At 48.3% G+C, this 17,336-nt stretch overlaps 1 protein-coding gene across 1 annotated transcript in view; it reads right to left on the minus strand.

The window, feature by feature from the left end:
- cdan1 (codanin 1) overlaps nucleotides 1–17,336 on the minus strand; it is a 74,176-nt gene that overhangs the window by 56,642 nt on the left and 198 nt on the right. Inside the window, exons 2-5 of the mRNA XM_033027796.1 lie at nucleotides 14,680–15,353; nucleotides 10,386–10,610; nucleotides 4,228–4,403; nucleotides 337–456 (exon numbers count right to left, since the gene is read on the minus strand). Of these exons, the coding sequence (XP_032883687.1) occupies nucleotides 337–456; nucleotides 4,228–4,403; nucleotides 10,386–10,610; nucleotides 14,680–15,353 (1,195 nt within the window). The remainder of the gene's footprint in view (nucleotides 1–336; nucleotides 457–4,227; nucleotides 4,404–10,385; nucleotides 10,611–14,679; nucleotides 15,354–17,336) is intronic.

A 17,336-nucleotide genomic window follows, 5' to 3' on the forward strand; every position in this document is an offset into this window, starting at 1 on the left:
TCTGCCTCACCTGGAAAAACTGCTTGGGTCCCTGGATGGAGTCGAGGGGGGAGGTAAAGCGACAAGTGTAGCTTTCCTGCGGTTGCAAGGGAAAGTGCCAGGGGAGGGGGTGGTTTGGGTGGGAAGGGACAAATTCAGGTAGTCCTTGCTTTCTCCTTCCTTTCCTTCCCCTCTCCTTCCCAGCTTTCCCACAGCCCACTGTCTCTGCCTCTTCCTTTCTTCTCCCCCACCCCCCCTGCAATTCTCTGCAATTCCAGAGTTAGTTTAACATGATTGCATTTGGAGTGAAGCGTATATCAATATAATTATTACATCCTCCCACTGCACAATTCTTACATTTAGTCTCAGGAGCATATTCCACGTCATTTACCAAATCATCTACTGATGTTCCTCTCCTGGATGTCAACAGCTGTAGCAGAAAGAACAGCTCCAAAAAAATGTTTGGCACTAAATTTTCTGAAATGAGAAAAATACATCATTTGTTGCCTCTCATCTATCTAGCCTTTTCCTGGAGGAATCAGGCATTTCCTCCCTGTGTATGAATGAATGTCACTTTAAAGCCCACAAATAATCAAAATTATTATTTTCCATTCTTAAAATGACACCATAACAATACTACACCAGTGAAAATGGCATTCTAATTTCAGATCACTGAGACATTAGTTCAGTAAATTCCTGGACAAGGACGCGAAAGCAGGGTTAGTAAAGAAACAGTTGTAAGAAAATTAATGGGGATAAAGGCTTACAAATTCCCAGACATGATAATTTGCATTCCAGAGAATTTAAGAAAGCAGCACAGAAACTAAAAGGATTCGTGGTCACTTCCAAAATTCTTTAGATTCTGAGCAGTTCCTTTAGATTAGAGAATGCTATAAGCAACTATACTATTTTCACAAAGGTTAAAACAAGTAGTCACAGTCCAGAGACCATAACGTCAACATTGGGTACAATTCTAGTGTCTAACATAAAAGATACAATAACATAACACCTGAAAAACATTAACACGGTTGGACAAAGTTAGCATAGGCTTATGAAAGGGAAATCTTAATTAATCAATCAACTGGGTTTTTAACGGACATAATTAGAATAGATAAGAAAAGGCAGTGAATGTGGTATATTTAGACGCAGAATGCTTTTGATAAGGATCCACAAAAATGAATAGTGTTCAAAATTAATACTCTTTGGGATTGGGGTAATATACTGGCGTAGATTAAGAAATGTCTGACAGAGAAGAAACAAACAGTTGGAATTAAAGGGCAATGATTAATGGTGTTGCAGAATCCATACACCATATATAATCAGTGTTTTTGATGAAGGAATTAAATGTAACATCTCCAAGTTTGTCAGTGACACAAGGCTGCAGCACAATTAAAACTAGTTGGAGATTTAACGTAGGCAAATTAACTAAAATGCACTTTGATTCCAAAAGCAGAAAGATATTATCTGAATGGCAATGGATTAGCAAAAGTGAAGATGTAATGAGAACTGGATGTCTATCACTGAAGGAAAACATACAGCAATTGGGAAGGCATCTGGTACGTTGTTGTTCACTGCAAAAGGGTTTGAGCCTAGGAGCAAGGATGTCTTGCCTCAACGCTACAGAAACTTGGCAACACCCCACCTGAAGTTGTCCATGCAGCTTTGGTATCCTTTTCTTGCCAAAGAGAGAGTGCAAAAAGGTTTACTTGGCCGATTCCTGGGACAGCAGGATATTGAGAACCAATCTTTGTTTAAATAGTGTAGTAATCCATGACATAGTCCAAGCCAAAGGAACTGCGCTGAATCTAATGTTTAAGAAAGAACTGCAGATGCTGGAAAAAATCAAAGGTAGACAAAAATACTGGAGAAACTGAGCGGGTGAGGCAGCATCTATGGAGCGAAGGAATAGGTGACGTTTCGGGTCGAGACCCTTCTTCAGACTTCACCTATTCCTTCGCTCCATAGATGCTGCCTCACCCGCTGAGTTTCTCCAGCGCTGAATCTAATGAATTTTGGACATTGACCACCAATATATCCACTATTTTCAGAGCAACTTTCTTTAGTTTTCTGTGATGTAGATTATTAGGATATGGTGGTCTGACATTATACATGAGGAGACTGGGTCAGATAGTCAAAGGAGCAGAATGAGGCAATTCAGCCCATTGAGTCTACTCTGCCATTCAATTACGGCTGATCGATGTTTCCCTCAACCCCATTTTCTTGGCTTCTCCCCATAACCTTTGACACACTTACTAATCAAGATCCTGACAATCTCAGCTTTAAAAATACCCAACGACTTGGCCATCACAGCCGTCTGTGCAATGAATTCCACAGATTCACATAAATGAAACGTCTAACGAAATTCCCCCTCAACTGCCAAAAGGAACATCCTTTTATTCTGAGTCTGTGCCCTCTGGTCCTAGACTCTCCCACTACTGGAAACATCCTCTCCACATCCATTGTATCCAGGCCTTTCACTATTTGGTAGGTTTCAAATGAGATCCCACCCTCATCCTTCTAAACTCCAGTGGATATAGGCCCAGAGCCATCAAACGCTCATCATACATTAACCCAATCATGCACATCCAAGTTTCTGGCTTATTGGAAATACTTGGATCTATGTTCTGCTTCATCTATAGAACGTAATAATTCTTCACAAAATTCCCTGAACGATTAGTTTCTGATCTTAGCAATGGCATTAGAGGAAATTTAAAAAATGCACAGTCAACATTAAGGACAAATTATAAAAAACATCCAGAGTAAATAATTTCCTAGTCATCTGGCATTTTAAATAGAATGGAACAAAGTTCCAGGTGGCGCCGTCAGCGATTGCAGCCTCTCCAACGGTCTGTCAGTCTTTTTGTCTATTTTGTTATTTTTAGTGTGTATTTAAAAAGTATATGTTAATGTTCTCTGGTTTGTTTTATGTGCGTGGTGGGGAGACTTTTTTGAATCTCTTACCTTGCCGGAGATGCGATTGTTTTCCGGATCGTATCTCCAGTCGCCCTGTGTCCTAACATCATGGAGCTGGAGGCCTTGCTCGAGACTGACTTTGAGCCCCACTGCGGGGCCGTGGATTTACCATTGGAGCCTGCGAACCCTTGCCTGGGAACCTGCAGATTTCAACATCGAGGAACTCGCAGTCTTGGTTAGAGACTGATGTCGGGAAGCTCCAATCGCAAGATGTTCGACTAGTCTCGACTCGGGGTCCAATCGCCCGGCGCGTGGGAGCTGAGATCCCCCCCCCGATGCGGGAGCTTGATCGCCCCGACGCCGAGGGGCCGACCGCCGGCTGCGGGAGCCAAGATCGCCCCGACAACGGAAGGCTCGAGGCCCCCGACCGCGGGAGAACAAAGAGGGAAGAGATCAAACTTTTTTTTCGCCATCACAGTGAGGAATGTGGAGGAGTCACTGTGGTGAATGTTCATGTTATAATGTATTTTGTGTGTCTTGGTGCTTTTTATTGGTATGACTGTATGGGAAATCAAATTCCTCGTATGTTGCAAAACATATTTGGCTAATAAAGTATGATTACGATTTTAACTAGAAAAAGACACAAAGTGCTGGAGTAGCTCAGCGGGACAGGCAGCATCTCTGGAGAACATGGATAGGTGAAGTGTCGGGTCAGGACCCTCCTTCAGACTCAGACTTATAACTAGAAGTTTTATTGGATTGAATCAGAATATTCTCCCACACATATTGTGCCATCATGCAACAAACATATGCCTGTACACTACACTTCACCATCTTATCTTAAAACTAATTCAGCTTAAGACTTGCACTCAGTTGTATACTCGCAACAAAAATATACCATTGGACATGTTCACTTCGTGAAATTTGCCAACCAGATCCCATCATCCTACAAACCTGCTTTACATTAAATTAAATGTTAAATTTATTTATTTATATAGCACATTTTTAGTCAACTTGCATTGACCCCAAAGTGCTTCACATAATTACATTCACACACACAGACAAAGATGGGTGAAGTGTCTTGCCCAAGGACACACACAGGCAAAGGTGGGTGAAGTGTCTTGCCCAAGGACACAACGACAGTATGCACTCCAAGCGGGATTCGAACCAGCTGCCTTCCGGTTGCCAGCCGAACACTTAGCCCATTGTGCCATCTGTCATCCCATTCATGTTCAAAAATACACTCAATTCTGCTTTGACAATTATTAAATCCGCTCCTAATTCACATTTAGTTAAAAAGCTCATCTTCCCATCATTGAAATTGTTTTCACTTACCAGAGATACAGGCAGAATACAACTGAGCCAGCACATTCAATTGCCTTTGATGAGAAATTTTGCTGACATCAGCACACACGACAAAACTGTCAGAGATAACACTGCAGGATCTCCCATACTGGCCTTTAATGGGTGTGGCTGGGTCCACAACTGGTGACTGTTGAATCAACTTGGATCTAAAAAAATATAAAAATTAAAAACAGAAACAACCATTATATCCAAAAATATTGAAATCTTATGATGAGATTCTTATGTTATGAACATTAGCATAAAAAAGTGGAGAAGAAATAAATCATTATAGCATATATTTTTGTAGGAGACGACACAATGTAGACTCCACTTCTTCCCACCCTGCTTACTGTAATGACTCTGTACACTACTCCCAATACCTCCATCTACGCAGCATCTGCGCCCAGGGTGAGGTTTTCCATACCAGGGCATCGAAGATGTTCTCATTGTTTAGGAAACGGTCGTTCCCCTCTTCCATTACAGATGAGGCTCTCACTTGGGTCTCCTCGATATCATGCAGCTCTGCTCTTACTCCCCCTCCTCCCATTCGTAACAAGGACAGAGTCCCCCCCCTGTCCTCACCTTCCATCCCGTCAGCCGTCGCATACAGCATATAATCCTCCAACATTTTTGCCACCTCCAACGGGATCCCACTACTGGCCACATCTTCCCATCTCCAACCCTTTTTGCTTTCCGCAGAGAACGTTCCCTCCTCAACTCCCTGATCAAATAATCCCTTGCCACCCAAACCACCCCCTCCCCGGGTATTTTCCCCAGCAACCGCAGGAGATGCAACACCTGCCCCTTTACCTCCCCCCTCGACTCCATCCAAGGACCCCAACAGTCTTTTCGGTGAGGCAGAGGTTCACTTGCACCTCCTCCAACCTCATCTACTCTATCCGCTGTTCCAGGTGTCAACTCAAGAGACCAAGCGCAGGCTCGGCGGTCATTTCGCTGAACACCTCCGCTCAGTCCGCCTTAACCTACCTGATCTTCCGGTTGCTCAGCACTTTAACTCCTCCTCCCATTCCCAATCTGACCTTTCTGTCCTGGGTCTCCTCCATTATCAGAGTGAGGCCCAGCGCAAATTCGAGGAACAGCACCTCATATTTTGCTTGGGTAGTTTACACCCCAGCGGTATGAACATTGTCTCTAACTTCAAATAGCCCTTGCTTTCCCTCTCCATCCCCCTTCCCAGTTCTCCCACCAGTCTTACTGTCTCGACTACATTCTATCTCTGTCCCGCCCACTCCCCTGACATCAGTCTAAAGGTCTCGACCCGAAACGTTACCCATTCCTTCTCTCCAGAGTAGCTGCCTGTCCAGTAGCTGCAAGTCAACCAGGCAGCTGAATTAATAGCAAAATAAATCTCGACAGAAACATACTCAAATATATTTAAATGTATTTATATATAAACAAGCTGCTTAAATCGGTTTCATTTTACTAGCTCATAGATGAACTTAAATGCACTTGCCCACCTTTGCTCAATATCTCCAGCAAATAATCTACTGTCAAATCTTTTTAATATTGCAAATTAATTAACTCATGGGATGTTGCTATTGCTATAAAAAGGCTGAGAAAGACTGAGAAAGATGTCGCCTGCCTGCGGCGACTTTTGCGGAGCTCTGGAAAATAAAAGGCTCAACTACAACTTCCAACAACTTACCTGGATCAGAAAAACGGCAGAAATCGGTGCCGTTTCGGACAAGCTGCTTGAGCACCTCAAGGCTCTCGCAATTTTGTGATCTCCCGCAGCTGCGGGAACCCCGGACTTTAAACTTTCCCACGCTGGCTGTGGAACTCCCGACCCGACTGAGGATCCCAGGTACGGTACCTGGAGACCCCAGGATGACCCCCAGAGCCGACGGGCTGAATCTCCCAGGAACAACGGAGCTGGAGCTGCCGACTTTGAGGGAACCCCGTTCGTTACGGAGCTGGAGCTGCCGCCTGTGAGGGATTCCCCGTTCCAGCGCAGGTCCGCAGAAACAGCAGGTACAGCAAGTACAGTACCTGGAAACAAAGGGGAAGCCTCCATTGTGTCCGGAAACGTGGCCGACGGGCAGGACTTCAGGTCAGAATGAAGCGCAGGGGACTTCGGCCCCCTCTCCCTACTATCCTACTGGCTAATGTAGTCCCTTGAAAATAAAGTGGAGGACTTAAGGGCAAGACTGCTTTATCAAAGGGAGCTGAGGGAATGCTGTGTGTTCTGTTTCACAGAGACATGGCTCACCCCCAGCTCCCCAGACTCAGCGGTCCAGCCTGAAGGGTTCTCCATCCACTGTATGGACCGTACCCTGGCATCTGGGAAAGGGAGAGGAGGGGGCGTCTGCCTCATGGTCAACTCTGCGTGGTGTTCCGACGTGGCAGTCCTGTCCAACTCCTGCTCTCCACACCTGGAACATCTGGCGGTGAAGTGCCGTCCCTTCTACCTCCCAAGAGAATTCACCTCCGTTATCCTGACCGCGGTCTACATCCCACCCCAGGCAGACGTCCGTCTGGCACTGGAGGAACTGCACGCCGTGGTCAACAAACACCAGACGTCTTACCCCGAGGCATTTACCACCATTGCTGGGGACTTCAATAAGGCGAACCTCAAGAAATCACTCCCCAACTTCCACCAACATGTCTCCTGCTGCACCAGAGGACCCAACACCCTCGACCACTGCTACACCACCATCAAGAATGCCTATCGTTCTATCCCTCGCCCTCACTTCGGTAAGTCCGACCACACCGCGGTGCTGCTTCTTCCTGCCTACAGACAGCAATTGAAGAGCGCATCCCCAGAAGTGAGGACAACACAGAGCTGGTCGGGGGGGGGGCAGAAGAACAACTCCAGGACTGTTTGGAGTCTGTAGACTGGGCAATGTTCAAGGACTCGGCAACGGACTTGAACGAATACGCCACAGTCGTTACAAACTTCATAAAGAAATGTGTGGAGGACTGCATCCCTACAAAAACCTTCCGAGTGTTTCCCAATCAGAAACCTTGGATGAACTTTGAGATCCGCACTCTTCTAAAGTCCAGACACAGGGCATTCATGTCCGATGATACAGTGGCCTACATGAAGTCCAGATACGACCTTGGTAAGGCCATCAAAAAGGCCAAAAGGGACTTCTACTCCAAACTGGAGGATGAGACAGATGTTCGGCAGCTGTGGCGGGGCCCGAATACAATCACCTCCTACAAGGCGAAACCAGGAGGCAGCTCGAATGTCGGTGAAACATCACTCCCTGACGAGCTCAATGCGTTTTACGCACGCTTTGACAGGGAGAATACCATTGTGCCTTCCCGATCCCCCATTCGCTGTGATGGCATTTCAGTCTTAGTCACAGAGGCCGACGTCAGGAAATCCTTCAGAGGGGTGAACCGCCTAAAAGCACCTGGTCCTGATGGTATACCCGGTCGTGTTCTAAACACCTGTGCGGACCAACTGGCGGGAGTTTTTACGGACATTTTCAACCTCTCACTTCTGAGGTCTGAGGTCCCCACCTGCTTTAAAAGGGCATCAATTATACCGGTGCCCAAGAAGAGTAAGGTGACGTGCCTCAATGACTATCGACCAGTGGCACTAACGCCGGTGGTGATGAAGTGCTTTGAGAGGCTGATCATGGAGCAAATCAACTCCCACCTCGACAAAAACCTGGACCCACTGCAGTTCGCTTACCGCCACAACAGATCAACGGTGGATGCGATCTCGCTGGCCCTCCACTCCGCACTGGACAACTTGGACAACAAAAACTCATATGTCAGGCTGTTATTCATCGATTACAGCTCGGCATTCAACACAATCATCCCCTCCAAACTGGTTACCAAACTCGCAGAACTGGGTCTCTGCGCATCCCTCTGCAACTGGATCCTCGACTTCCTCATCCACAGACCACAGTCTGTTTGTATTGGTGGAAATGTGTCAGCCTCGATAACAATCAGCATGGGAGCACCTCAAGGCTGCGTGCTCAGCCCCCTGCTGTACTCACTCTATACCCATGACTGCGTAGCCAACCACAGTGCGAACTCCATCATCAAGTTCGCTGACGACGCCACTGTTGTAGGACGTATCACTGATGGGGATGAGTCAGAGTACAGAAGAGAGATCGAGCAACTGTCCATATGGTGCCAGTGCAATAACCTGGCCCTCAACACCAGCAAAACCAAGGAACTGATTGTGGACTTTGGAAGGAGTAGGAGGGGCACCCACAGCCCCATTTATATCAACGGGTCGATGGTTGAAAGGGTCAAGAGCTTCAAATTCCTGGGCGTGCACATCTCTGAAGATCTTTCCTGGTCCGAGAACACTAACGCAATTATCAAAAAAGCTCATCAGCGCCTCTACTTCCTGAGAAGATTATGGAGAGTCAGTTTGTCAAGGAAGACTCTCTCTAACTTCTACAGGTGCACAGTAGAGAGCATGCTGGCCGGTTGCATCGTGGCTTGGTTCGGCAATTTGAGTGCCCTGGAGAGGAAAAGACTACAAAAAGTAGTAAACACTGCCCAGTCCATCATCGGCTCTGACCTTCCTTCCATCGAGGGGATTTATCGCAGTCGCTGCCTCAAAAAGGCTGGCAGTATCATCAAAGACCCACACCATCCTGGCCACACACTCATCTCCCTGCTACCTTCAGGTAGAAGGTACAGGAGCCTGAAGACTGCAACAACCAGGTTCAGGAATAGCTACTTCCCCACAGCCATCAGGCTATTAAACCTGGCTCGGACAAAACTCTGATTATTAATAACCACTTTCTGCTATTTGCACTTTATCAGTCTATTTATTCATGTGTGTATATATTTATATCATGGTATATGGACACATTTATCTGTTTTGTAGTAAATGCCTACTATTTTCTGTGTGCTTAAGCAAAGCAAGAATTTCATTGTCCTATACAGGGACACATGACAATAAACTCACTTGAACTTGAACTTGATTTAATTCGCCATCCACAAATGCCTTTGTGAAGACTGTGTGCCAACACCTGAACCACTGCTTTCAATGTGAAGATATTCCTACAATAACACCATGAAAGGATTTCCGGTCAACAACAGCAAAAGTAGAGGTACGTTGGTACCTGTCTAGGAGAACTTGCAAGCAGTGACATATGCGCACACTGCGCCTTGTCGTTTTACATGAGAAAGGTCACATATCAGAAGCTTTGGCAAATTGCTGTTGTCCATGTTGTAGAGGACGCACAGAAGAGCAATGGTAGATCTACGCGAGGAAATGAATGTTTAAGGTAGCTGATGGGACACGAATCAGGTTTGCTTTCCCAGGATGATATCAACAAATCAGATTAATCTAACTTGCTCTCAATAGTGTAGCCCGGAAATTGAGTATTGTAGAAAGGAATTACAGATGCTGGTTTAAACCGAAGAAAGACACAAAATGCTGGAGTAATTCAGCGGGGCCGGCAGCATCTCTGGAGAGAAGGAATGGGTGACGTCTCGACCCTAGTCTGAGGAAAGGTCTTGACACGAAATATCACCCATTCCCACTGTCCCGCTGAGTTATTCCATATTGAGTTATTCCATATAGAGCATATTGTCTATCTCTGGAAAATTAATGTTTTGACATTCAGTTAATAATGTGGCTGATACATTTCAAGCCATTGGAAAGTTCCACTCAGAATTTTCAAATGATGACAAACTGAAAAATGTCTTGCGCCCTTTAAGAGGGCCAGACCTCAACCATTGCATTTACTGACCATCCTACCATCAGAGATCTGCCTCAAAAAGGCTTTTAATATCATCTAACAACACACCACCCAGACTTTGGTTTTGTTTATTTTTGAATATATAGTTATTTATATATATGTAATTTTGATTATTACATTTATCTATTTGTATTGTGTTTACAGGCCTGTTAAGCTGAAGCAAGTAAGAATTTCATTGTTCTGTTGTGAGTATATATGAAAATTAAATAATCTTGACTCTCTTGAACACAGCAAATATTGACATTGCTCATTTTTTGGAAAATAACAGTACTGCTTTAAAACTTACTGAAGTTAAGGCAGAGCCAGTAGTTTATTAAAATCCAAGTCTGAGTCCAGAATTAAAAATTTGGACTTCTACCTCTGCTCAAGTCAAACAGACCAAAAATTAAAAGAAGCACGAAGTAACAAATATTTTTTCCCTTGGTTGTTGAGTGGAGTTCAACATACCTTTCAATTTTCAACATCTCCCGCTCTTCCTGCAGGTTACTGGGAGATACGGTTGGGCTAAATCCCTCTGAACTAGCTCCAAATGTTTCAGAAGTAGCTTCTGTGGAGTACATGGAGGACAATGGTTGACTCAGAGGAGTGGAAGTGAAACACTTCTTTGGTCTGGACTGCAGCCGCTCTGTGCTGACTGGAGTAGGATTAATTCTTCTTGATGGTTTTGTTTTACTGAAATAAATGTAATTCAAATGATTATTGACCCAAAAAGGTACATTACAGAACAGAAAAAAATCAGAAAGATAATAAATATTCTGCATTTATAAAACAGACCTCACATTATTGATACAGCCTATAGAATACATTTTGAAATCTAAAGAAGGTTGTCATGCAGGAAATGTGACACCACATTTTTTTCAAAAATAAAACTGAATAAATAATCATGACAAGATAAAACTGGCACAGGGAAGGGGGGAAAAAGAAGGGAGGAGGCAGCGGTTTGGTAGGTTAGTTACCTAAAAATGGAGAAATCAATGTTGGGAAGCTAATGGAATTGGGGCTCAACACCTCCCTGTGTGCCTGGGTCCTGGACTTTCTCACCGCCAGGCCCCAGGTAGTCAAGATGGGAGGGAATACATCGAAGTCCCTCACCCTGAGCACATGATCGCCCCAGGGTTGCGTCCTCAGCCCCCTATTGTACTCCCTGTACACACATGACTGTGTGGCTAGGTTCAGCTCCAACTCAATAATTAAGTTTGCTGATGACACCGTGGTGGTGGGCCTGATCTCAGACAACGACGAGAAGGCCTACCGGGAGGAGGTGGCTGATCTAGTACTCTGGTGCCAGGATAACAGCCTCCTCTTGAACATCAAAAAAACGAAGGAGCTGATCATGGACTTTAGGAGGGCACATCATCCGAGGACGTACACTCCATTGAGGATAAATGGGGATCCTGTGGATAGGGTGAACTGTTTTAAATATCTGGGAGTCCACATCTCCGAGGATATGACATGGGCATCACACGCCTCAGCACTCGTGAGTAAGGCAAGGCAGCGCCTTTACCACCTCAGGCAATTGAGGAAATTCAGAGTGTCTCCGAGGATCCTCCAGTGCTTCTACGCAGCGGCGGTGGAAAGCATCTTGTCCGGAAATATTACCATCTGGTTTGGGAATTGCTCTGCCAAGGACAAGAAGGCTCTGCAGAGAGTAGTGCGTTCGGCCGAACGCACTATGGGAACTTCACTCGCCCCCCTGCAGGAACTATACAACAGGAGGTGCAACTCCAGAGCAAATAAAATCATGGGAGACCCCTTCCACCCCTGCAACGAACTGTTCCAGCTGCTACGGTCAGGCAAACGCCTCCGTTGCCATGCGGTGAGAACGGAGAGGTTGAGAAGGAGTTTTTTCCCAGAGGCCATTCGGACTGTAAACGCCTATCTCACCAGGGACTAACTCTACTGAACGTTTTTCCTTCCATTATTTATTATGTAAAAGAATATGTGTGTTATGATTGTGTTTATAATTTGTTTGGTTGTTTGGTTGTTTGTCTTTTGCACAAAAGTATGCGAGCATTGCCACTTTCATTTCACTGCACATCTCGTATGTGTATGTGACAAATAAACTTGACTTGACTTGACTTGATCCTGTTAGGCTGTAAGCTGCCAAGCAAAATCCAAGGTGCTGTTCCTCCAGTTTGCGTGTGGCCTCAATTTGGCAACAGAGAGACCTGGGTTAGAAAGGTCAGTATGGGAATGGGAAGGGGAGTTAAAATATGGTTAGCAACCAGGAGATCCAGTAGGCCTCAGTGTACCAAGTACAAATATTCGGTGAAACAGTTGCCGAGTCTACGCTTGGTCTTGCCGATGTACAGGAGGCCACATCGGGAACACCCAATTCAGTAAATCAAGTTAGAGGAGGTGCATGTGGACCTCTCTCTCACCTGGAAGGAATGATGGGGTCCCTGGGTAGACAGAGCGAGGAGGTATAGGAACTTTCTGGCGACCCCCGGCAAGGGTTCATCCCCGCTCAGCGATGGAAAAGTCCACGCTGCGCCCGCTGCTGAAGCTCTGGGCCCGTCTCCGAGAAAGGCTGCTCCAATCCAAGCTGTTAGGCCGTGAGAGGGGAGGCAGAGAAGCAATATGGAAAAAGTCGCCTCTCCGTCGAGGGTGACTGAGGAACGGTTTCCCCCTCCCCCCCCCCCCCCCCCCCCCCCCACGACCACCACACAAGACAAAATTAGACATACCAAAAAATACAAAAAAAGTCAAAATATCGAACACGCTACTGGCAGAGCAGCTGACTCGCAGCGTCCCCAACCGACCATTCTCCTGCCTTCTCCCCATAACATCTGACACCTGTACTAATCAAGATTAGTATCCTGCATCCATGCAGAACTTGACTCTTGACATTGTTGATTTCATTTACTTTACCACTAACTTCGACCCTGCCCTCAAATGTATTTAGACTATCTCCTGACACTGCTCTCCCCTTTCTTGATTTCTGTCACAGGGACAGACTATTCACTGACGTCTACTACAAAGTCACCAAGTCCCAGTAATCTGGACCACATCTCCTTCTACCCTGCCTCTTGCAAAGTCTCTGTCCCCTACTCTCAATTTCTCCGTCTCCATTGCATTTGCTCCCAATGTGCGTTTTTTCCAATTCTAGGACATTCAAGATGTCCTCTTTGTTTCGTAAATGTGGCTTCCCCCTCCCCCATTGTCACAGATGGATCCCACACCAGTCGATTCTTCCCATCCCCACTTCTTTCAGCCTTCGAGAGACCACTCCCTCCGCAACTCCTTCGTTCGCTCATCGTTTAACACCCAAATCACCCCTTCCCAGGTACTTTCCCTTGCAACCGCAGGAGATGTAGCACATGTTCCCCCTATACCTCCTCCCTCACATGCATCCAGGAATCCAGCAGTCCTCCCACGTCTGAGATAGAGGTTCACGTACACCTCCTCTACTGCATCCGGTGCTCGTGATGCGGCATCCTTTAACCAGCGAGACAAGGCGTTGACTCGCCAACTGTCTCACAAAACACGTGCTCGGTCCACCCAGACCTTCTGGATCTCCTGGTTTCCAGCCATTTTAACTCCTCCATTGTCATAGGTCAAATGCAAACTGGAGGAAAAGCACTGCATATTTCGCTTGGGTAGCTTACAATTCAACATTAAATTCTCCAAATTTATGTTACTAATTCAGCAACATTTCCTCCCCACTCCTTTCCCTCCCCTCTCTTCCCTGCATCCCACTCCATTCCTGTCTGGAGTATGCACACTTTCCATTGAATCGTGTGGGTGTCCACCAGGTTTTCTCCAGTTTACTCCCACATCCTAAAGACATGCCCTAATGTGTGAGTGATGGAATCTAGGGTAGAGTTTCGGGAAATATAGGCCAAATAAAATGGGATTAGAATAAATGGTTGCTTGATGATCAGCACAGACTGGATAGACCAATACACCAGTTTTCACGTGGTGTCTCTCTATGACTCTATGCTACTTGATGACAGTCATACTCTCTATGCCAGAGAGGAAGATAAATTTCTTCAAGCAGCAGGTGGCAAATCTTTGGAATTCTTTACCACAGACCATTGTCAAGGCTCAGTCAATTATTTAATTCGGAATAAAGATTACTGGATATTGAGGGAAGCAAGGGATATGTGGACTATATGCAGGCACAGTAGAGGGCATGCTGACCGGTTGCATCGTGGCTTGGTTCGGCAACTTGAGCGCCTGGAGAGGAAAAAGACTACAAAAAGTAGTAAACACTGCCCAGTCCATCATCAGCTATTACCTCCCTTCCATCAAGGGGATCTATCACAGTCGCTGCCTCAAAAAGGCTGGCAGTATCATCAAGGACCCACACCATCCTGGCCCCACACTCATCTCCCTGCTACCTTCAGGTAGAAGGTACAGGAGCCTGAAGACTGCAACGACCAGGTTCAGGAATAGCTACTTCCCCACAGCCATCAGGCTATTAAACTTGGCTCGGACAAAACTCTGAACATTAATAACCCATTATCTGTTATTTGCACTTTATCAGTTTATTTATTCATGTGTGTATATATTTATATAATGGTATATGGACACACTGATCTGTTCTGTAGTCATGCCTACTATGTTCTGTTGTGCTGAAGCAAAGCAAGAATGTCATTGTCCTATCAGGGACACATGACAATAAACTCTCTTGAATCTTGAAATGCTGCTAAAGTGGATGGTCTATAATTTTGATGAATGATGGAGCAAGTGCAAAGATTCTTAATATTAACAAAACTATCAATTAATTTATTCATACCTTCCCAAAGGAGTTGCGCCCACTGGAGGAAATTCTTCCAGGTTATGTATATTTAGCTGAGTAGCAGTCCGAGAAGTGTTGATACACTCCGTGTTTCTCCTGCTGGCATTCCATGACATACCATCCTCTTCGGTTGGGCTCTTTCCCGAGTCCTTAGCTCCTTGGCGACCAGCATTGACAAAATTCTTCTTCCTAGCACGTCGCTGAAACTGGCTTTCGGTATAAACGATGAATTGGCCAAGGTTGGCTCTTTGAGTTAGCCGTCGCTCCCCAGAGCGCTGTGCTGTGCTACTGCTGAGGTCAGGGCTAACAGGTGAAGTTGCACTGTTCAAATCATTATTGGACTTTGAGAAGAATGAGGAACCACTGGGTGAAGGCGACAGGAAAGAAGCACTTGAGTTGAAGGAACTATTTGGAGTGTCTGGGAATAACTGTGCTTTAGGCCCTTTTGGGGTCTGTGAATTACTTATCCTTCTTACTGCCATACCACTCTCGTTCCCATCCTGAAAACATACTGCTGGTTTCAGTCCTTTGGCTGAGGATGTCTTTGCAGGAGTAGGTGGCCCGTTTGGTATTAGTTGGTTTGTCTGTTCTCTCAAAAAATTTAGAAGGTAAGGTACAAAGTCTTTCTGCTGTGAGTTATACAGCAAAAGCTTGTCACTCAATTCAACGTCCTATTGAAAAGTCAAATGAAAGACCGTTTCAGAGAATGGTGAAACAGGCAGGCAGGCAATACTGAAGGTATAATTTAGGAGGGATGGGAGTTTAATTAGGATACCCGCCAGGACTGAGAGGGCATGGATATTCAATGGGCATACAAGGTAGCGGTGAATGCAGGAGAGGATGGGATGGGGTAGGGTGGTGGTCGAGCACTGGAGGGGAGGGGAGTGTTGGGGGTAGGGGAGTGTTGCATGGGGGGGGCGGGTGAGGGGAGTGAGGGAGAGGGGAGGGGAGTGTTGAGGGTCGGGGAGTGTTGCAGGGGGGAGGGGGAGGGGGGTCAGGGAGAGGGGAGTGCAGAAGGTCGGGGAGTGTTGCAGGGGGGCGGGGAGGGAAGTGTTGAGGGGCGGGGAAGGTTACAGGGGGTAGGGGAGTCAGGGAGAGGGGAGTGTGCGGGGGGGTGGGGGTCGAGGGGAGTGGGGGGTCGGAGAGGGTGAGAGGAGCCAGGGAGAGGGGAGTGTTGGGTGGTGTGGGGGTAGTCGGGGAGGGGTGATGCAGGGAGGGGGGTGATGCGGGGAGGGGAGTGATGCGGGGAGGAGTGATGCGGGGAGGGGAGTGATGCGGGGAGGGGTGATGCGGGGAGGGGAGTGATGCGGGGAGGGGAGTGATGCGGGGAGGGGAGTGATGCGGGGAGGGGAGTGTGCGGGGAGGAGTGATGCGGGGAGGAGTGATGCGGGGAGGAGTGATGCGGGGAGGGGAGTGATGCGGGGAGGGGAGTGATGCGGGGAGGGGAGTGATGCGGGGAGGGGAGTGATGCGGGGAGGGGAGTGAGCGGGGAGGGGAGTGATGCGGGGAGGGGAGTGATGCGGGGAGGGGAGTGATGCGGGGAGGAGTGATGCGGGGAGGAGTGATGCGGGGAGGAGTGATGCGGGGAGGAGAGTGATGCGGGGAGGGGAGTGATGCGGGGAGGGGAGTGATGCGGGGAGGGGAGTGATGCGGGGAGGGGAGTGATGCGGGGAGGGGGGTGATGCGGGGAGGGGAGTGTGCGGGGAGGGGAGTGATGCGGGGAGGGGGGTGATGCGGGGAGGGGGGTGATGCGGGGAGGGGAGTGATGCGGGGAGGGGAGTGTGCGGGGAGGGGAGTGATGCGGGGAGGGGAGTGATGCGGGGAGGGGAGTGATGCGGGGAGGGGAGTGTGCGGGGAGGGGAGTGATGCGGGGAGGGGGGTGATGCGGGGAGGGGAGTGATGCGGGGAGGGGAGTGATGCGGGGAGGGGAGTGTGCGGGGAGGGGGGTGATGCGGGGAGGGGGGTGATGCGGGGAGGGGAGTGATGCGGGGAGGGGAGTGATGCGGGGAGGGGAGTGTGCGGGGAGGGGAGTGATGCGGGGAGGAGTGATGCGGGGAGGAGTGATGCGGGGAGGGGAGTGATGCGGGGAGGGGAGTGATGCGGGGAGGGGAGTGATGCGGGGAGGGGAGTGATGCGGGGAGGGGGGTGATGCGGGGAGGGGAGTGATGCGGGGAGGGGAGTGATGCGGGGAGGGGAGTGTGCGGGGAGGGGAGTGATGCGGGGAGGAGTGATGCGGGGAGGAGTGATGCGGGGAGGGGAGTGATGCGGGGAGGGGGGTGATGCGGGGAGGGGAGTGTGCGGGGAGGGGAGTGATGCGGGGAGGGGAGTGATGCGGGGAGGGGAGTGATGCGGGGAGGAGTGATGCGGGGAGGGGAGTGATGCGGGGAGGGGAGTGATGCGGGGAGGGGAGTGATGCGGGGAGGGGGGTGATGCGGGGAGGGGAGTGTGCGGGGAGGGGGGTGATGCGGGGAGGGGAGTGATGCGGGGAGGGGGGTGATGCGGGGAGGGGAGTGATGCGGGGAGGGGAGTGATGCGGGGAGGGGAGTGATGCGGGGAGGGGAGTATGCGGGGAGGGGAGTGATGGGGATCACGGTGGTCGGGGCCCGGTTCATCGTCATCCTCCCATCCGCGGGGATGTTTGCGCGGGCTGGGCC

This window comes from Amblyraja radiata, chromosome 9 (assembly GCF_010909765.2).
Source record: "Amblyraja radiata isolate CabotCenter1 chromosome 9, sAmbRad1.1.pri, whole genome shotgun sequence".
Lineage (NCBI taxonomy): Eukaryota > Metazoa > Chordata > Chondrichthyes > Rajiformes > Rajidae > Amblyraja > Amblyraja radiata.